This window comes from Aptenodytes patagonicus, chromosome 7 (assembly GCF_965638725.1).
Source record: "Aptenodytes patagonicus chromosome 7, bAptPat1.pri.cur, whole genome shotgun sequence".
Classification (NCBI taxonomy): domain Eukaryota; kingdom Metazoa; phylum Chordata; class Aves; order Sphenisciformes; family Spheniscidae; genus Aptenodytes; species Aptenodytes patagonicus.
The window spans coordinates 4,660,329-4,681,098 of record NC_134955.1 but is presented as its reverse complement, the minus strand read 5'-3'; the positions used below and the strand labels follow the sequence as shown (position 1 = coordinate 4,681,098).

The window sequence follows — 20,770 nt, the reverse complement described above, 5'->3', positions numbered from 1 at the left end:
GCCTATAAAAGACATCGGTCGAGATACCAGGCTTAATTCCACATTTCTGTCTTACTTAGCAACATGCCTGTGTGCCACCAGATGTCGCAGTGACCGACTCAACAGGGAGCCCTGCAAAAACAGGGGGTCCTCCCACTCGCAAATTGACTGTGTGGGTTTGTGTTAACTCTCTCTTCTATGAGATACCACGCACCTGACTACTTCAGGACTATTTAGTCTTTGATTAGTAAAAGATGTCACTCAAAATGCTAAGACTTATTATAACAACTGTTAAATATATATACACACATATATAATAATTTTTTATATATATATATATAATATAACAACTGTTAGAATATGTTGTTATATTGTTGGTAGCTTCTATGAGCTACCAACATTACAACGACTTTTTAAACAGACCAGGAGGACATCACAAGAGGTGTTCAGATTGGTTTACAGAAAGCGTCCCCTCTGGGCTCTCTGAAAAGCACCCTTTGTTACTTCAAAACAGTTTCTGAACAGGAGAGTAATCAACCACAGACCCTGATGAACCTCAAAAACTGGAGTTACTCAGTACACCACCAATAAAAGAACTTTCCTCGGTGCTTAAAAACCAAGAAGTTGAACAGCACAGGCTCTGCAGTAAGCCACCTGCAAGACCAAATCTAAAGGTCCTGCTTTTATTTTAACTCTTCTTACTCAGTCAAACCACCCTGCCTAATAACTCCTCTTGCCTGACTACTAAAATGGACAAAACCACAGAGGACAACTGCTATTTTAGGCCCAAAGAGATTGATTTACCAACACCGTAGTGTTATTATTTTCTCCAACAGTTGGATGAAAATTTTATAAGGTGGTTGCAGGCTGTAGATACAAATCAAGCTGGTATGAACTGGGGACAATAACATTTGCTTATTTAAAGTTTTTTCTTCCAAAGGACAACAGCCATTTGAAATGAGTTCACATCAGCCCAGGTTGGTCATTAACACGCCCAGCACTGAAACGTTCACACCGTAGCTGACAACTTGATCATCACCAAATATAAACAGCTAGTGGTTTTGTTTGCTTTAAATATAACACTTGTTATCCTGATCATCTCAACCATTAAATATCGAAAGGAATGGCTTTTTCTTTGGCCAGGAAAAGGGGAAGACGAGGCGGCACTGAGCACCGGAATAGGCTGGCCATATATATAGCTTCCACTTGGAAGGGACCGACTGCTCGGCCATCCCAGTAACCTTCTGCCAGCCCTGAGTCAAGCTGGCTCAATGCCACGGGAATTGAATCCGATGTCTCAGCTCCCCTGCCACAGCTGTCATGGTAACTATCCCTGTACCTGCAGCCAGAAAAAGCCTTCGCTTCCACATTCAGGCTTCTACACGGAATGCTACTATAAATGGGTTAAAAAAAAAAAAAGTTAACTCACCAACAGGAATTTCTATCATGCTTTACAAGTCTCAGAGCTCTTTTTTCACCTTTTTTTTTTTTTTTTTAATTCTTATACTATTATTTGGCACAAAGGCAAAAGCCTGGGTTTTATCTCTGTTTATTATTATTAATTTATTTGAGTGGAAAAACTGCATGAGGTTAAACAGAACATAAGGATTCCAGTGAGGAAGCTTGTGCAACATCACTTGACCATCCTGTACTTGGTACAAGAGCCAAACCCAGCCATTCAGAACATCAAGTATTTAATCTGATGTTATGTGCAGTTACAGGAGAAGGCTTGTCCTCCATTTTCATGTGCTTAAATGAAAGATTTTTCATTTAAGAAAACTACTAGGATCATCTGAGTTGATCTTAAAGATAACATGGTTCAAAGAATTTCACTCAGTAATTTCTGAGCCAAAACTGTAACCTCTGTCTGAACATCAGCTCTGGGCAAATACTAAATTTTGACTCATTATGTCCGATTTAATCTCTTTCAATGGCTAATCATCCTCATTCTTAAAATTTCTATCCAGTTTGTGGTCTGAATTGGGCTAATTTCAAATTCCAAACAAATGGATACTCGTACGCTATCTATTGAGGTAATAAAGAATCCTTATTACTATAAATGTCACTACCTACAGGTATCTTGTAGATAACAAGGAACTAACCTTTCTTTTAGACAAAGAACATAAATTAACCTTTTAAATATCTAACTGCAAAGGAGTTTTTCAAAACCTCTAATTATGCAGTGCTTTTCTCTATGTTTTATCAGCATCCCTCTTTTTCAAAGCCCATTTGAATACTGTTGAAAATTTTAGCCTTCAAGATATTACCTACAAGAATTCTGAGTTTTGATCTCATTATGCACATTTCTTGCCTTGCTTCTCATAAGGATGAGATTTTTTCTCTCTATTTCTAAAGTAGCGTTTTTAAATTGAATCTGAGGGTTTGACATAATTCAAATATGCCACTTTTAAACGACCATAAGCGACAATGAGCTCAAGACAAGCTCAGTATTGCATAGAACCAAGCCATAACAGTGTATTCCCACATACTTTTTGTATCAATGCAGGATTTAATATGAAACCTTTGAGTCATTAGGAGGAGAAATTTCAAGCGGTTCAGTTCCAGATTTAGGATTTTCTACTCTTTACATAAGAGGACATTTAAATAAACAAACATGGATTTCACAGTAAAGTTGACATGAAAAACTATGCTTTGCATCAACTTCAGTGAAATAAAAGATTACCTTGTAAACTGACTCTGGACAAATACTGTTTTGTTTTGTTTTTTTAATTGACGTCTGCTATCTAATTCAGACAACAGGAACGTACAAGCGCCCTAGAGAATCCCCCAGTGCCCTTCTGAGCAGTGCACCTCCAGCAGTCAGTACCACGTGGATTCTCATACGTCTAGTCGTGAAAATCTCATTGCAGCTATATAGATTTAACTTTGAGGAGTCGTTCCTACTAAAGCTATGACAAGATACGCCATGCCCTCTTGAACTGTACCGATAAATATAACTGCTTACATATAAAGTGCACATATTTTTAGCACACATTTGCCATATGTAACCATACACCAATAAGACTGATTTGCTCAGCGAAGTGAAGGTTACATTTCCTTGCTAATATTTACTTGGTAGTCATTCCTATTTTGATAACACGAAGTTAAAAAGTTATAGGAAAGAAATTACTTAACTGTCCTTTGAAATACCTTAATATCTCTTCCTATTTAACTAGTCTATACTTAATAAAAATTTTAAAAAGAAATAACATTTAAAGGTATCAAAGCGTGGTCATTTTATACCTGCCAGAGCTCAGAGGTGGACTCAAGTAATATTAGCCCCTTACTGCTGGCTCCATACAGGTCTGATTCATGCAAAATTGTCATTGCAATGAGACCCCGTCTCTTTGGGATCTGCAGGTCCCCGTACTTCCCTCTGTCTCTATGCCACCCCCTGGACTGGAAGTATTTTAGCTGTATCAGCAGAGTAAATATGCCTGTAATGGGTATAACGTGGACTGCTTTGAGTATCACTGCATCACATCGCAATACACACAGCTTTGTGCAACAACAGACCAGAACTGGGCATCAACGGAGAAGAAGGGAAAACATGGAACATTTAAATAAGGCAGGCATGTAGGACACTTAAAAAATACTAGAGGTTTTTCTTAATGGGTAGAACTATCAGTCCTGAAACACACTTCTATTCTGCTTTGCCTTCCCCCCCCCGCCCCCCGAATCCCTTAAATAAATCACTGATAACTGTTTAGTCAATGTCCAGTATAATTTTAACACTCTAAGAAACTGACCTTATATTGAAATTGTAGAAATCATAGAACAGTCTAGGAAGAACCTCTGGAGATCATTCCTTCCAACCTTCAGTTGAAAGCAGGGCCTTAGATGAGGTTATCCAGGGCTCTGTCAAGGCAAGTCCTGAATACCTCCAGCAAGGGAGATTCCACCAATTCTCTGGACAAACTTCTCCAATGTTTAATTCTTCTCATAGCGAAAAATTTTATTCCTATTGCCAGACAGAAATTCACCTAAAGGAACTTGTGCCCATCGCCTCTTGTCCTGTCGCCATGCATCCTTGTGAATACAGTGACTACCATTTACATATTAAAAGACAGTGATTAAATATATACTGTGTTCCAAGTTAAAAGGGATTACCCAAAATTTGAAGGAAATAAACGAAAAGGAGCATCAACCAGAGGAGCACACACTTTTCTTACTCTCCTGCCTGTATGCTATATCCATACCTGGAAATCGAGACATGCAGAGCTAGGATTATAGCTGAGTCAGCAGGATCTCATTTCAGAACCCACTCATGAGACTTGTATCAAGTAAGTTTGCAAGAACACCGCTATTAAAACAGTTATTTATCTCATCTGAGTGCATGAATCTGTACGCATCTATTTTTTTCCTAATACTACCTATTTAAGAAAAAACTGGCATTATTAGCACTGCCTTCTTCATAAATCTGAATAGTAAACATTTCCTTTGATCTCATGTGGAAATGGTCAAAATCTGGTAGTGCTTTTTGCTGCTGACATTTTACCTAACGTTCAATCCAAAGGAAAAGTGTCATTTTTCCCACAGACTTCTACTGCCCTCTGTAGGATTATTTTAAATAAAATACTAGGAACAAAGTAGAAGAAAAAACTAGAAAGAAAGCATGTGAGCCTGTCACATTACTGCATCACTTCATAAACATACCGGAGACAGCATATGAAGTTGACGTTTCCTATAGCTTCATGAGGTTAGGGATTTGATGGACTGTGGATGCAAGTCAGGAAGTAATAAACAGAATATTCCCATACAATGTTACCAGATTTTTGAGACTGCAAAATGAAAACTGAGTGCCCGAAGGTCAGTGAAGACAGCGGATATAAGAGGGTGTATGGAAGTAGTCAAAACTACCCACCATTTTTCAGAACTGCAGGCTGCTTTCAAAGCATGTCTCAAAAGACTCTCAGCGTGTAGCTAAGCAAAACACTGAAAAAAATTCATGAGAAAATCTACTGTATCAAAGTCTTTACTGAAGTCGTATGCTTTAATATTTAAGTTTCATTCTTGATACTACCTAGGACACAGTTCTGCTCCTTCTTGCCGTGGACAAAAAAAATAGATTTCTTTATTCTAAATTACACATGCAAATAAAATTTTGGCTATTTTTTATTTGGTGATCATATTAGACAATTAGAAGGATATGGTAACGTGGAGCCTCAAGATAACTAGTAATTAATAATTTATATACAGGCACAGAAATGCAAAGCTCATTTGCCTCTCTACGTTCCTTAGAAATGTTTTTGATAATTTAGATGAGTTCAGTAGTGACGTTGGGAGATGGCTGATGCTTTTCATGCTATAGTACGCTTGTGGCGTTAAAGGATATTAAAGGACAAGAAAGTAAACCAAAGGTATACTTACATATGCATGGGCTAAATAACTCTGACAATTCAGAAGTGAATTAAAAGGCTCCAATTGTATGAAGGAATTATGATGACATCAAAAATCACAAGCCTGAGTGGCTCATTATTTCCCCACAATCCAAAAATGCAATTAGACTTTAATTGCATTTTTCTTAAGAAAAAAAGCCTGCAACAGCAATTACACACATTAAAATACCCTGCCTAGAATGCTACTGCAATTATAAATGGCTAATCACTGTGACAATAAATTAAAAAATGTACCATACCGTGTTACCATTTTATGACACGAGAAATGAGGGCACTGAAATTCCTGTAAGTTTGAAGGGAATTTCACATATAAACTGTGGGGCTAACTCCAAAAAGCAAGTTAAACCTACCATGCTCTAACCTCAAAGAAGGTGTCCATAGGACTGAACTAGGTGTCTAAGGCATCCTTACTAGAGAAAACGTATCCTTTCTCCACATCTTGAAACTGGTGTCAGACAGCACGCCAAGATTGAGAAAGCAAAACAAAATACTGAAGACACAACGTAAGTTGTGGGGAAGTGAGACCTGCATCTCTTTATGTGTACTCCTTTGCTGAGTACGTATGCATCTCACAACAAACGTCCATGAATCCAAGAATCTCATATTTTTATGCAACAGTGTAATTGTTTCCAATGTTACATAAATCCTTTCCCCAAGATTTCTAGAAAACCAGGGGTCTCATCATTAATTGACTAATGGAATCTTTCAAAAAATCTAGGTTATTTATTTTCCAGTAGCTAGCTAGTCGTCCATGCTCCATTTACTATCCTTTTCATTTCTGATGTATTCTGTTTCAATTAATGCACTTTCATTGCCATAAGACACAGACGATTGACTAACAAGACAATTCACGTTTGGAGGGAAAGGCCACAGATTAATAAAAGCTGAAAATTACAACCTACTTTGTAAGAAATTATTCAAATGTACACTGAGGGCTACCTTCTGTCACAAAGTGACCACTCGTGCCAAAACAGTCTGCCAAAACAGGCAGATTTCTCTTTCTCCCATTTCCTTCTCCAAAAACACGCAATGGAGCTAGTGCTGGGTAAAGAGATGAAAACTTACCAAGACTGGAACACAACGTGGTCATGGAAGTCTCATTTCCTTTGGCAAAATAGAGGATATGGTTCAGAAAACTTGAATTGTCTTAGCACTTTGACAATAAACTTTGTCTGGCAATGTTACAATTAACTTAAAATAAGCCAAAAATTTGTCAGACCAACTGCTTTTGTTTCTCATGGATGCAGACCAACTTTGTGTCATGATTGTATTTTTAAGTAAAGTTCAAGTTCAACTTACATAAGCCCTCATTATTTTTTTTTGAAGACCATAATTTATGACTGGAAATTTTGACCAGAGCAAAATTCTGAGTATTTAATGCAACTTATGTAGGCTGTCAACCTAAAAACCAACCCTTTTTCTTTCAGTCATTTGTAACATTCATAGGAAGCAGATGATCTTGTATGCTTCTTCAGCAACTAGTTTATCTTTCTGAAGCGAGGGGTTGCAATGAGGAATGAGGGTTCATAGAACTGTCTGCCTAAAAGCAGTTGATACTTAAGTTACTCAATTGACAAATTATTGTTATATCTCTGTATGTGTGAAGACTTTTCTTTTTCCTTTCTTCTTTTTCTCTTTTTTTTTTTTTTCTTATTTAGTAATCTTGGTAAACTGAGAAAAAGCCAAGATAGTTCGAGTTCTCTCTTCAATGCAGCCTAACAGTGTACCATCCATACGCAGGTAAGGATCATCTAGCCAACCAACGCACACGTCAAGACGAGACACATCCCACACTGCGTCTCCCCAGTCCAGCAGTTAGGGGACACGAGCAAAAGAGGAGAGTATCGACAAGGAGGAGACAGAGGGAGACCGGGGAGATATTACACAGGAAAACTAGGTTTCATCGCTTCTACTGCTCATGCCCTAACTTGTCAGCTTGTTCTTTTAACTGAAAGCCAGATCTAATTCAGATTTAGAGAAGACTATTACATGCTGTTGTTACAGTTAAATCGTTACTGTTTACATAGTGTATGTTCTAAAATAGTAAGCATGGATTTACCAAGGTAGTATGCTGCTAATTTATTAGCATATTATGCTTATATATTATAATATAATATAATTATAATAATTATATTATCCAGCTGTGAATGTAATTTTCTTCTTATACAAGGTCTGATCAGGGTGATTCAGAATGTCCGTGGAGGATGCTGAGGACCCTCCGTTGCCATCATTACAAGATGAGGTTTTGGGCTGTAATGGCTAGATGGGGTAATATTCCAAAATCTAATGACATGCAGTCATAGGACAAGTTTCTAGGGAAGGAAAAACACAATTTCCTGAAAAGAAACAAGCATGAGAACCACAGGCAAGCTGAACCAGACCAGTATTTTTCCCTCAAGCAAAATCCTCATTACTGTTAATAGAAGTCATGCACATACATCAAGGAGACTTGAGCCTAAAGGGTGCGACTGCCAAGTCACTGCAAGAAGATTGTACTGAAATCCAATGCTGATCTATCTTTGTAAGCGCAATGACTTTGTTAAGGATTCAGAATTAGCTGCCAGCCTACGCCAACAATTTGACCGTATCAGACTAGAGTGATTTGCTCAGTTCTCACCAGTCACATCCCCCAAAACTCCGCTGGTAAATGCTGCGTTATAGAGCTCAGTGCTGCAAACTCAAGCTACTGAATGCTGTCGGATGACTAGCTTAGTGAATGGACACAAAGTCAGTCAATGTCATTCAAAAAAGCAGCTCTTCAGACAGAACAGGGTGCTTAGCATTTCTGATGCACTGCCATAGACACGGTTCCACTGCAACATTTATAAAACTGTAACATGTTCCTGCCTTCAAACCCTACGCTATATGATTCTTAAAATCAGATTTAAATCATGTACTTTGGTAACTTAAAGGATCTTCCACAACAGTGGAGGAAAGGCAAGCAAATGGTACTATTTATCATATAAAAACACTGAAGAATTCTTTAGTGGTCATTTTGCATTCCCGCCAAACTACTCATCAAAATGTCTTATTTTTTGATTAATTCACTCCCCCTTATCTGTGCTTGAAGCAAAATGGAAAAACGTGTTTTACCAGTGCCAGTTTTTCTCGAAGCTATTTTTCGCATGTACCTTCAGGACAGTAAGTCACATCTTCAGTTACAGTAAAGTAGGACTATACCTTTTTCAAGAAAAGCCAGCTGGGTTTTGGACTGTAAATGTCATGTTTACAACATACAGCTTTGACATAGTCTTACAACTTCTGGAGCTTAATGGAAAATTCAATTTCCCCCGAACGAAGCCACTGTTAAGAAAAATCTGAGGATGCCAAAATCTCAGGTGCTTACCTTTGTCATTGTTACTTGTTGGTGTTGGAGGGGGAAGCCCAGGCTTAGATTTGTCGTAATTGTTAAAGCTCTGGCTGCGTCGATTGTTGGCACTAATAGAACCACGAGCTTTGGCCTCACTGCCTGCAGCGGACACCCTCGTGGTGGGGCCTGGAAGTCTGATGAAAGAATTACAATATGATTAAATATATTTAAAAAGTGCTCTGGGAAAGGAACTATGGAATACCATGCATAAGCTGAAAAGAAAAGGATCAATACCACAAGTATATACTCATAACAGTCTTTGTTCTTTTATAAGAACAAATCAAAAAATCATCCTAGATGAAAAACATATGGGAAACAAGCTACAGTCTGAATTGGTTTACATCAGAAAAAAATACCCTGAACCGAAATTAATGGTCACTTGCCATAAATCTTGTGACTCAGAATTAGTTGCAAGTAAATTCAGTGGAGCAATACCACTGGTACAAGGTTAAGACTAAGTGAGACACTACTGTTCTTAAACCAGATTGCTGGACATTTATATTATATGCTGGACACATAAGGGCTACCCTTATTTTGGAAATAACAATGAGACAGAACGTGGCTGCCTTTTCCCTTGTAGAGAAGCACATCACATCTCTGCTCTGAAAGCTACAAAGCCTAGCAGCCAAGCCCAGCAAAACTTTAACTTGGTTTAATTATTTGAGCCTATAAAAATCACACAAAGCTTAAGTTCCCCCTCTTAGGGCAACCACATTATCTGTGAGCTGGTATAAGCCCCTGGTTTAAACTGGGTCAATCTCATCCAGCATTTCCTTACCGTAGCCTGTATTTACAAGATTTAGCTGTTTACCTAGGAAAAAAACGTAGTTAGAATTCTGGAGTAAGAAAGACAGGGAGGGATACTACTTTCATGCTTTTCAGGCAAAAGGGGAGGGGGAAGACTCTTCTACAAAGCCCAACGGAATTAGGAAAACCACTGGCATCACATCTCAGAACAATATGTGTGCTTGAGTCCTTCAAAGTCAAAGTTCATACATAAAGTTTCCATGTTTGCACTGTATTTTGTGCACTAAGGAGCACATATATCTACACTCCAAATAGATGAAATATTAAAAATTGAAAAATCTGGTAGTTGCTCAAACTGCATTCTGGAGAGAGTTAGTGAAACAGCTCACTGTTTTGAAAAGCAAGGATACCACATTAAAGTCTAAGAGATAGAACCAGTTCATGTCACCTACAGTAGCAATGAAAGGGAACACTCTTTGCCGTCTCTGTACCTTCTGTACAGTAGAATCTCTTTAAAACTTCTTTACATAAAACACAAAAAAGTAATTGTCTTAAATAACTTGTGCCAATAATAGGCTAAAATGAAGAAGGCCCAGTTGTCAGAGAGAATGGGCATGCAACCGACCAAATCGCCGTTGTGCCTATGGGAAGGAAGAGAAGCCAGGGAAGGAGTCTGGCAGTGCTTCCTAAATAAACTGACTTCTCCAAGACCAGTGAAGAAATCGGAAATATGAAAAGAAACATAAAGGAAAAGAGCAAAAATGTCAGCAGCTGCATGCACATGCTTTCAAAGCTCAAAAGAGGGTAAGACATAAGGGCACCATTCAAATACAAAACCAAAAATTAATTTACAAACTCAAACCACCACAGATCCGGCACAGCACATCATGGTTCTGAGGTTGACTTTGCTGAAGCCTTTTAGACGAGCCCCTCAATTTATCCAGCCTTTTTCAACACTGGGGGGTGCTAGAAAGTTGTACATACTCATCGCTGCAGCAAGGTGTAAATGAGAACACCCCAGAGATGCTTCATCCACTGTAGAGGAGACTACACGGGAAGAAGCAGAGGCAAACCAGGGACAAATGCTGTTCTTCAGAAGTTGGAAGTCACCATGACAAGGAAGTTCATTAAGAGTTTGTTTTCCTTAATAGGAAACGAGCTAGGTTTCCTACAGGTAGGAAGGATGCACAAGATACCTCAGCTGAAAGTTTCTACCCAGTGATAAAACATTGTGAGTACGGGCCAACCACTGCAGGAAGGCTGCTAGAGCCCCCGGTACTGGGAGGGGAGTTTTCTAGCAGGGCTTGGCAGGAGGGAAGGGATAATGTTCTTCTACCAATGGGTAAGAAAAGGCTCCCCACACACGCCCACACAGGTTTTGCAAATCTGTCACTTTTTAAAGTAAATAAAGCTACTCAAACCATGTGACCACTCAAGAAATGACAAGTTTTCGATTCAAGACAGTATTGTCACTGCCAATAAAAACATACCGAGAATAAAAAACATACGTGCTAAAAACACTCTTGAAGAAGATATCATTTCTCTTAGACTTTTTTCCCCCCCGGTAGCTTAACTGACTGATTTTAAGCTCCTGCTTTTGGTATTAGGCCAAGATATTTCACAGCAGTGCCTGTGAAATCTAGGGGAAAAAAAAATAGGTTCAGGGAGACGTTTCTAGCTTCTTGCTATTGGAGACAAGGTACTGAGCTCGGAGAATACTCTCCATTACTGCACTTCAGCACCTCTTCGAGGCAAATACAAATTGTCAAGCCGTAATTAAGATCAAGAGAGAAATTGAAAAGGAAACATGGGACATTTTAACAGGTGTTATACTGCAGACCTTCACTGTTGTCATAGAAGAAATAAGATGGGGGAAATAAATCCAAAGTATATAGCAGAACTAACAATCTATACAAACTTGCCAAGCTGAATAAAAATCATTAGTAACAGTTCACAAGCTTAGCAAAAATGGTATAGTATAGTTTACCAATGTATAACTATATAAAAATTCCTAGTAAAACATTTCAATATATTATAGTAGTAAAAGTAAACATGATTAATAACCACTTTAATAACACAGCAACCCTTATGATCACCAAGATGAGATGGGCACACAAGCTGGCATGCAAGTCATGCTGGGGTTCAGGAAAAAAATTGATGGAAATACCTATGAATCATTTTCAGGGAGATTAGACGTGCTCAGCTTCAGAGCGCTGGGGAGTGCCGGAGCTCTGATGAGACAGACCCACACGGTGCTGTTTGGGCTCACATGGTGCATGTGATGCTCTCCTTACTAGCTAAGACACTTGCCTGACGCTAGCTTCAGTGATACAGATCTAAATACAACTAATACAGATGTGTACAGTGGGGAGAGAACTCCAGAACCATGTTTTGTTCTCAAAAGCAGAAGCTCATAAGGACAAGAAAACCAAATTATTTTCTTGCGGGCCAAAATGCATTCGACACGTTGAAAAAAAGAAAAAAATTAAAATCCGTCTAACACTTCCACGTTTCAGCTGTTTGTAAAAAGCCTAGTTACAAACAAGGAGGTAAATATTTTCAACGGGAACCTTAAACATGCATCCAGAAATATTGCAAAAGGATTATTCATGCTTTGCAGAAGATGAAGAAATGCTAACCTAGAAGACTTTTTCTGACCAAGAGTGAATCGGATGATTTTGCTTTGGGATGGGTCCCTGGGAGATGCACTGTATGACAGGAAAGAAAAAGCGGAAGATAACATTGAACAAAGAAACTTTTTTTTTTAAGCCAGTGAACTTAGTAACTAGCTTTAGGGAGGAAAGAGTTTTTATGAATTTCACAGGAAAAAAAAGCTTCTTGCCTAAGTATAACTTGTATGTCAAAACTCCCAAAATCTGAAATGAATTAATTTTTATAGAGTAATGAACATGCAATTCTGCATGCAAACCCCAACTTTATTACTGTTTTCTTTCTCGGTCTTTTATTATATGTATTTTTCTGCAGATTCTGAGCAATTTCACTTTGGTATATACTAAGAAAACATGACATTTAAGACCTTCGGGTTACATATTTTTAAATTATTTGAAACCCAGCACAATGCGCACAATGGACTGAAAATATCACAGCAATATTCAAATGGTACCATGCATCTCTGCATGTTTTTGACAGAAAAGTTGCAGAAATATGTTCAAATACATCTTTGTTTTACAGTAATTATTTCCTGTACAAGTTTATATATGCTGTAGCAACACTGTGTTTTTCAATTATACAAAAATATTGTTTACACCCAAAACGAGCATGATTCATGAAGAAAGACATAAGCAAAAACCAAATAAGCTCTCAGTAGTCTCACTTGGAAGGCCTCATTTAAACTGTTTATATTCCTCATAAAGCAGCACTTAAGCTAGTGTTCACCTTAATATGTGTTATTTTAACACAAATAAGCCTTAACTTAATTTGAGATATTTAAAAAAAAAAAAAAAAGCCTTCATACTTGAGTAATTGTGCAATTATGGCTTCAGCCTTTAATCCTGCCCACTTATGCCCACTAAAACCCCCACTCTCTTAGCAGTGGAAGGGTCAGACAAGCAGAAGGCCGTACATGCATCCCCGGTAGTACTGCCTTCATAAATTGCTTTTATTCTAACCTGGAAAGAGCACCCCTAGGATTAAAGACATTCAAGGGACCAAGATTCTCTCTACTTATTTGTATTCTGATCTAGGAGCATCAACAAACACCAGTTGCGAAAATTATTTTTCATGTAAGCCAGCAGCATATTATTTTTGACCAATAAGCCTAGATTTGATTTTGACTGTCACCAGCCGTGATGAGCTCTATTTCTTTTACCACTGTCAGAGCCTTCCACTTCTTAGGACTGAAATTCTTGTAAACTAGAACCGAAGTCGGTTTTCACGTGCCCAAGGCATATATTCTGTAGTGGCAATGATATACGTGGTTTGCAAGTAGAAAGAAGCAAAAGGAATACTGGGAAAAATGTCCTTATAAAATACCGTGGTTACTTGGTCTAGCAGGTATTTTACACCCATTGAACTGCATATTTCCAGCACTGAGAACATATTTAAGCACATCTGTTTTGATTTCCAAAGGCGTGAAGTCAATTGCCACCCAGCACTCAATTTCCAACACACTCTTTATTCTAGAGTAGAACTAAGGAAAGAAGTTTCTTTGGCTTCTGAAGACCTTTAGCAAGAAGAAAAAAAGAAATAAACAATGAAAAAAACCAACTTAAAGGAAATTTCCCCACCTTGACTGCATTTCTGGTTGTGCTTTGAACTGATGCTGCGCAGCTTGCGGGGGCTGTTGGCACGGAGTCTGGAGCAAAGCTGGCACCTGCTGCTGCGGTACCCCGACCTGGCACTGGGATGGAGGCCCTGCTTGCTGGGACACTGGGGGAGGTTGCTGGGATGGATGGTGGTGTGGTTGCTGTTTCTGTGGCTGCTGTTGCTGTTGCTTGTATCGAGATAAACTGAAGAAGAGGCCCAAGATGGCCTTTAGATTCCCATTCCTGATTTCTGTAAGGCAATGTTCAGAATCACTCGTCAGCCACCAGTTGTCGTTCCTCGCTGACAGTACAGCGGGTCAGCCACTGCACTCTTCATAACGCGGTCTGAACTCAATTCCTTTAGGATATGACAGGCTTTCTGCACATCTAATCGGCATTACAGCTGATTACCAGTGAGCACCAACTACAAATAAAGAACTAATTTCTCCCCTGCGGTGACTGCACCATGTCTTCCACTTCTGCTGTAGCCTGCGTGTTAACGCCAGTGTGCTTAAAAAGATAGTTCCTTTAAACTAAAGTAACCAAACCAACCAAAAGAAAAACCCCACAAGAAGTGTATTAACAACATCACACTGTAAGTGATTACTCAATTATCACACAGTATACTGTCATTTCTGGAATATCAGACTAATTGTTTCCACTAAGAAAATCTGATACAAGTTTTGCACTAGCAAAAATGATTATTGGGTGAAATAGCTGTATTAAAACAGATAATTACCAGTTTGATACTATCACAAGCTAATAAAGAATGGATACCCTACGTACCTAAAGATAGCTTAACAGTGAATGCATAAACGTTTCAATTCCTAAAAGTCATCCTGTTCTTCTGTGCAATATCAAATGCAAAAATGTAAAAACAAACAGAAGTACAAAGATAAAGACATGTACCAGAACATGCAGTTAACAGCTGTATCATAATTAATATGCAAAAGCGCCAAGTCAGTCTTGCAGACAACCTTAATAATGTACCATGACACAATTATTTAGCATGTTTAATTTCCTAAATTAAAAAAGTGAATTAAAAAAGCTACATCAAACAGCTGAACTTTTGCATGCACTGTATAGAACACCTGAACTAATAAAACTTACTGTTGCTCTATGCTTTTAAATCCCTCCACATAGATTAGTGCCAGAGGGGAAGAAAAGGGTACGTGTCAAGACAGTGGCCAAGCACAAAAGTGAGAATCAGAATTTTAATTTCTGTTCCCAGTTCTGGCTGAAAGGTTGTTCTGACTTTGTAATGGGCCCTGCTCTACCCTTTATTCCCTCTCCCAGCCACATTTCTGCTCGTATTGCTCATCTTTGCTGTGTAAAAATCTTCTGTTCTTAACCCCAAGCCCTTTACCCAGCAAATCTCAGGCTCACGGCTTAAAAATTTTGCTCCCCTTTCTCTACCAGCTTCCAGCTTTGGTCTCCTTGTCTACCCGTGCCTCAATCTACCTTTTCTTGCTAGCCACTAATCTAATTTATTTTCTTCCTTAATTTTGTTTTGGCCCACGACCATCTCCTCAGCAACTCCTAGACCTTATCTAAGTGGTCCTGGTCATCACCCAGGCCCAGGACGTTCCTTTCCTTTCCTCTCCTACTTCTTGACTAAATTTCCTTACCGATTTTTTCCTCCCTGCAGTCTGGCCCCTCCACCACTGCTCTTTCCCATCACTGCCCCTGTTCCCTTGTTTAAATGATTATCAATCCCAGGGCCCTTCAGCAGCCATTCTCTGTCTTCCTTTGTTTTCTTAGCCAATTTTAGTCTCTTCCTGGACAGTGGGGTCCCAATGAACCCTGCCTGTTCCCCCTTTTCCCAGTCCGCTCCTGCTCCCATGCAGTGCCCTGCCACAAACCCAGCCTCCTCCCACTGCCATCAGCATCTGCACCGGGCAGGTTCCTTCTCTAATCTGCCTGTGTTTAGCTAGGGAGGACACGCGATGGAAGTAGACAATAAAGTAAAACAGACACAAAAGACAGCAAAGCACAGTAAAAAGGATCTCCTTATCTTCAGTAAAGAACTGAAATTACTCATGGGAATTGTAAGGAAAGCAGCACTTAATCACAGGCCGAAGCATAACTAAACAGAGCCAGAGGCACTGGGAAGCTTAACTGCACAAATACGGGCCAGAAGATAAAAGAAATTACCATGGGTCTGCGTGTTTAAACTTAGCAAAGCTATATGCAATTGGAGGACTTGATTTCAATGTGAATTGAGAGGCGGTTATAACAATAACCCCATCTGAAACCTGTTGCTTTCTATGTCTGTCTGTCTTCTGCTGTATTTATCAGAACAACAACCTGCTTTTGACATTTTTCTAAGGTGACCAAAACACAATAATCAAAAGAAAAACACCTTTAATGAGTTTCAAAAGCAGCAGTCTCTTTCCCTCTGGGTTTTAAGCAAAATATTTCAAACGGGACTTTCAGAGGTAGTTTTGTTTCTCTTATCTTGAAGACAGACTGAGGTAATTCACCTGGCAGTTTGCCCCTGCACTTTGTACAACATGAGTATTTCAAAGAGTACTTCAACCTCACTGCGCTCTGCCCATCAGTGCAGTCTCAACTGCTTCCTGCTTGAAGTCCCCTCCAGTCCATGCGTCAGCTTAAACACGCGTGTTAACTTAAATAAGAACAGGCGTGTCGCCCACCCATTTTAAATTTGGATCCCAAAATTACTCGTCTTGTGTATCTGAAACAAACACTCTAGACATTTGAGGGGAAACTGGAATTTGGTTTTCAGAGAATCCACACAAATCTGCCCTTTGGAAATTTCCGTACGGGAATATCTGCGTTGCTGCGTGGTTCACCTACAGCTGGAACTTCCACCACTGCAGCCTGCCAATCATCCTTCTCTGTCTTCACAAAAACACACTGGACTCGATGGAAATTGAAAAAAAAAAAAAAAATAAGTTCAGGACAAAGAAAAGGTAAAGAACGAAATTTCTGCAAATCATAAATTACTCATTATGTACAGAATACAGATCAAAGCAAACCAGTGAAGAAGAAAAATAGTCTATCACTTAGTCAAGCTTGTTTGCATCTGCATCTGTAAAGCTTATTTTGTAGCTGATTCTGTAAAGCACATGGGACTAGAAAAAACAGAACTAGTTTACATGGAGTAGACCGGTTAGCCAAAGTGGCTAGCAGGAGTACAAATAAAGAATCACTGCACATTCCTTAGCTTGCACCTATCCTCCCAGAAAATAGGGCTGTCATATTGTCCTGGTTTCGGCAGGGATAGAGTTAATTTTCTTCCTAGTAGCTGGCACAGTGCTGTGTTTTGGATTTAGGATGAGAACAATGTTGATAACACACCGATGTTTAGTTGTTGCTGAGCAGTGCTTACACTAGTCAAGGACTTTTCAGCTTCCCATGCTCTACCGACTGAGAAGGCTGGAGGTGCACGAGAAGCTGGGAGGGGGCACAGCCAGGACAGCTGACCCAAACTGGCCAAAGGGACGTTCCATACCATGGGACGTCATGCTCAGTATATAAACTGGGGGAAAGCTGGCCGGGGGGGCCGCTGCTCAGGGACTGGCTGGGCATCGGTCAGCGGGTGGTGAGCAATTGCACTGTGCATCACTTGCTTTGTATATTATCATTATTATTGTTACTATTGTTATTATTATTTTATTTCAATTATTAAACTGTTTTTATCTCAACCCACGAGTTTTTCTCACTTCTGCTCTTCCAATTCTCTCCCCCCTCCCACCGGGGTTGCGGGAGGAGTGAGCGAGCGGCTGTGTGGTGCTCAGTTGCCGACTGAGGTTAAACCACGACACATATATACATACTATTCACCCCTGGAGACAGTGGGTGTCTGCTTCTGTCGCTTTGCACTAGCCTCTTATGGTTGACCACTGAGGGATTCTGCATGCAGTCCCCATCAACCCTTCTTAGCTCACTTAAGAGGTGAGACAAGATGGTCTGCTGAACAGAACAAAATGAAAAAAATCAGGAAATTCTGTCCACAGTGAATGATGGGAGAGGAGAGAAAAGGCCAAAGTAACTACACGCAGGTCTGAATTTAAGACAAAATGTCGAGAAGCAGATATACTTCACAAGTTGATCCAGGACACATCACGAAGTACAGACAGACAGACTCAACCTCAGTCAGCACATGCTCTAGGCTGGCTGGCCTCTAAGCTGACTTTAGAGATCCAAAGCTACCTAAACAGCTCTGGGATGATGGGAAATGATGAAGGGAAATGCCAGAAGGAATTAATTCCCACCACACACGCTAGATCTGCAAGCATTTTTTGATAATTAAAGAGTAATTTTTTGGAAGACTGTACATAACTGTACTCAGTGTGGCATCATCAAAATTTGGCAGCATGGTAAGTGTCCTACTCAGGTATGCTTAAAAAAGCGCTGGGGGATATTTGTGCTGCGGAAACAAAAATTCCACCTTGACACTGGAAAGGACCTAAAATGGATGAATTGCAGTACTGCAGAGTGTGCACACTGAAATTTATGTACCTACAGAAGCATGAATGTCATTTTAGAGGCAAAAGCCCAAGCTGAATCGTGGTTGTTCCAAAGTCTAGTGAGACATTTTCTTTCATCGCTTTATAGTTTCTTGATTTGCTCAGCTGATCGTTACCCAGCCAATCTGTCAGCCAGAAGAGGTGCAGCTGCAATCTATGACATCAATTTGAGTTTTTACTGCACATTTACGTTCTCCATAATCTTAAAAATCTTGGCAGCGAGGAGATATTGTGCGAAGGAGGGCAAGCTTAGCTGGGCAGCTGCAGTTCCAGGAGTCTAAAACCCAGCTCAGCGTGGAAACAAGTTTAAGGGCGCGGGTATGGAGAGACAGCTCAAAGCGATGGACAATAAAAAATTGCAGCAAGAAGATAAAAGAATTTTCCAGCATCCCCCATAGTTTTCTTTAGTAACTACAAATGGAGATTTTAGGATTTAAGAATCTTTGAGAAGGGCTCCACATTGCTGGGGAAGGAGGGGCCTGTCTAGCATAGTACGATCATCATCAGTGATTGCAGATCCTTAGCATCTTCACTGTATAAATCCATAAAAAAAGACTATGTCTAAGTGGCATGCACCTATCAAAGCTGGATTTTTTAATACTGGAAGGATATGCTACATGAAGTCCCAAATTATTTCAACATTTAGGAGTCATCCAAATTCCAGTTTTGAATCATTAACTTCCCTCCACACTAAAACTGCACTGTTGAAAAATATGTGTTCTCAAGCAACCCAGGAGAGACTTCAATGTTTATTCCCATTTGGAAGCAATCACAATCTTCTCCTTCCTCCTAGATGGGGATCTGCCAGTGAAGTAAACAAAGTTATTTGCAGTTGACCTAACAGGTCTTGGCAACTTGCGCAGAAACACTGGCTTGTTTGGTTACGGTCAATTTTAAGTGATTCCGTGTTCTCTCTTGTTCAGCCTCCTTTCTCAGCCCAGTTAAGGAGTGACTAAGGACAGAAATTGAATTTATTGTTGAATTCAGGTCTTTTAATGTCATTTTACAAAAAATGTTCCTTCCCTCCCCCTCTCTAGCTGTCACTTTTCCTTCCATGTTAGTGGTGGAGCCAGTAAATGTTCTCATTCCTATGTTGGCAGCCAACATTACTGGTCTCTTCTTAGCTTCCGTATGATTTAATATGTTAATTCCTAGACAGTATAAAAGAAAGGAAGAAATACAAAATCGGCAGAAGCCACGGGATAACCTATATCCTGCTGAGTCGCGTTGTTTTGGCGGGAGAGCAATGAACATTACTCATGTTGTCCCTTCCCCGGCGTGAACAACACTACGCTGCCAACTTTGCAGACAGAGACAGTCTTCCCATTAACTAATCTGCTATTTTTCTTAGATTTTGCATTGTATCATGACAGGTAAATAATGTGAAGTTTATTACATTTTTACAATATTTACGTATCACATCAAGGTGGAAATTGGCTTTTACCAGGGACTCGGTTGCATTTACTTTGTAACCATTTCCTGGTAAACAAGCTTTTTTTAGAAGTTTTAGCTCATACTTTCTTTTCTTGACATGAGAATCTTTCTGATTATAACTGAGCTATCAAGGCATATAATGCAGGCAGTACTTGGGCTGACAATATTAAAGCTTCTCTTTGGAGGAAAATATTTGTTATTGGTGTTCTAACCCAGCTTAAGGACACACCACAGAAGAAGACAGCTAACCTTCAGCCCCCTCTTCTCCTATTAGTTCTGGTAACAGCAGGTTAGAACAACGTGTACTAAATATCTGCTACTTTGCTTTCCCCGCTTACAAACCACCTCAAACTTCGTGAAATTACATTTCAAATAAACATTTTCAAGTGGCTTGTAAGATCTCATAGACTAGGGTGAGGTAGGGGGCTATCTTTTGAGGACAGCAAGGAATTCTTTAAGCTATTTTCCAAATTGTCAAAACATAATTGTAAATTGTAATTTTTAATAACAGTTTTAAAAAGTAATAGCTTTAATTTTATAGTAATTTTATGAAAGTTTTTATAATTTTGTAGTATTTTTTAAATGTAACGTACATATATAAAACTTGTGTACACGATGGTTTCACCATAAAGTTCATCCACAGCGGCTGTCTGGAATGCATTTCATAAACATCATTTACCATCAATAAGGGAAAGTGTGTTTCAGCTAAGATTTCAAATCACGATCACAGAGCGCGCGGTGCTGGGTTTTGGATTTGTGACTAAAACAGTGTTGGTAAGGCGCCAGGTGCTTTGGCTATTGCTGAGCAATACTTGCACAGCGTCAAGGCTTTCTCTTTTCCCCACCCTGCCCTCCCGCAGCGAGCAGGCTGGGGGTGGGCAAGGGGCTGGGAGGGGACACAACCTGGACAGCTGACCCCAACTGACCAAAGGGTTATCCCATGCCGTATGACGTCATGCTCAGTAATGAAAACTGAGGTGGGTGGCGGGAGGGTGTTGGGGAGGTAGGGGTTGCTTGGAAACTGGCTGGGCATCTGTCTACTTGTGGGAGGTGGCGAGTGATTGCCTTTGCATCGCTTGT

The 20,770-nt window shown here is 39.7% G+C and overlaps 1 protein-coding gene across 7 annotated transcripts in view; it reads right to left on the bottom strand.

Annotated features, from left to right (window-relative positions):
- NAV2 (neuron navigator 2) overlaps window positions 1-20,770 on the bottom strand; it is a 241,580-nt gene that overhangs the window by 125,406 nt on the left and 95,404 nt on the right. For 5 of the 7 annotated variants that reach the window (XM_076343813.1, XM_076343814.1, XM_076343816.1 and 2 more), the window contains exons 5-7: window positions 13,743-14,010; window positions 12,135-12,203; window positions 8,725-8,882 (exon numbers count right to left, since the gene is read on the bottom strand). In XM_076343813.1, the coding sequence (XP_076199928.1) occupies window positions 8,725-8,882; window positions 12,135-12,203; window positions 13,743-14,010 (495 nt within the window). The remainder of the gene's footprint in view (window positions 1-8,724; window positions 8,883-12,134; window positions 12,204-13,742; window positions 14,011-20,770) is intronic. The other 2 variants (XM_076343817.1, XM_076343819.1) reach the window with 1 other exon arrangement.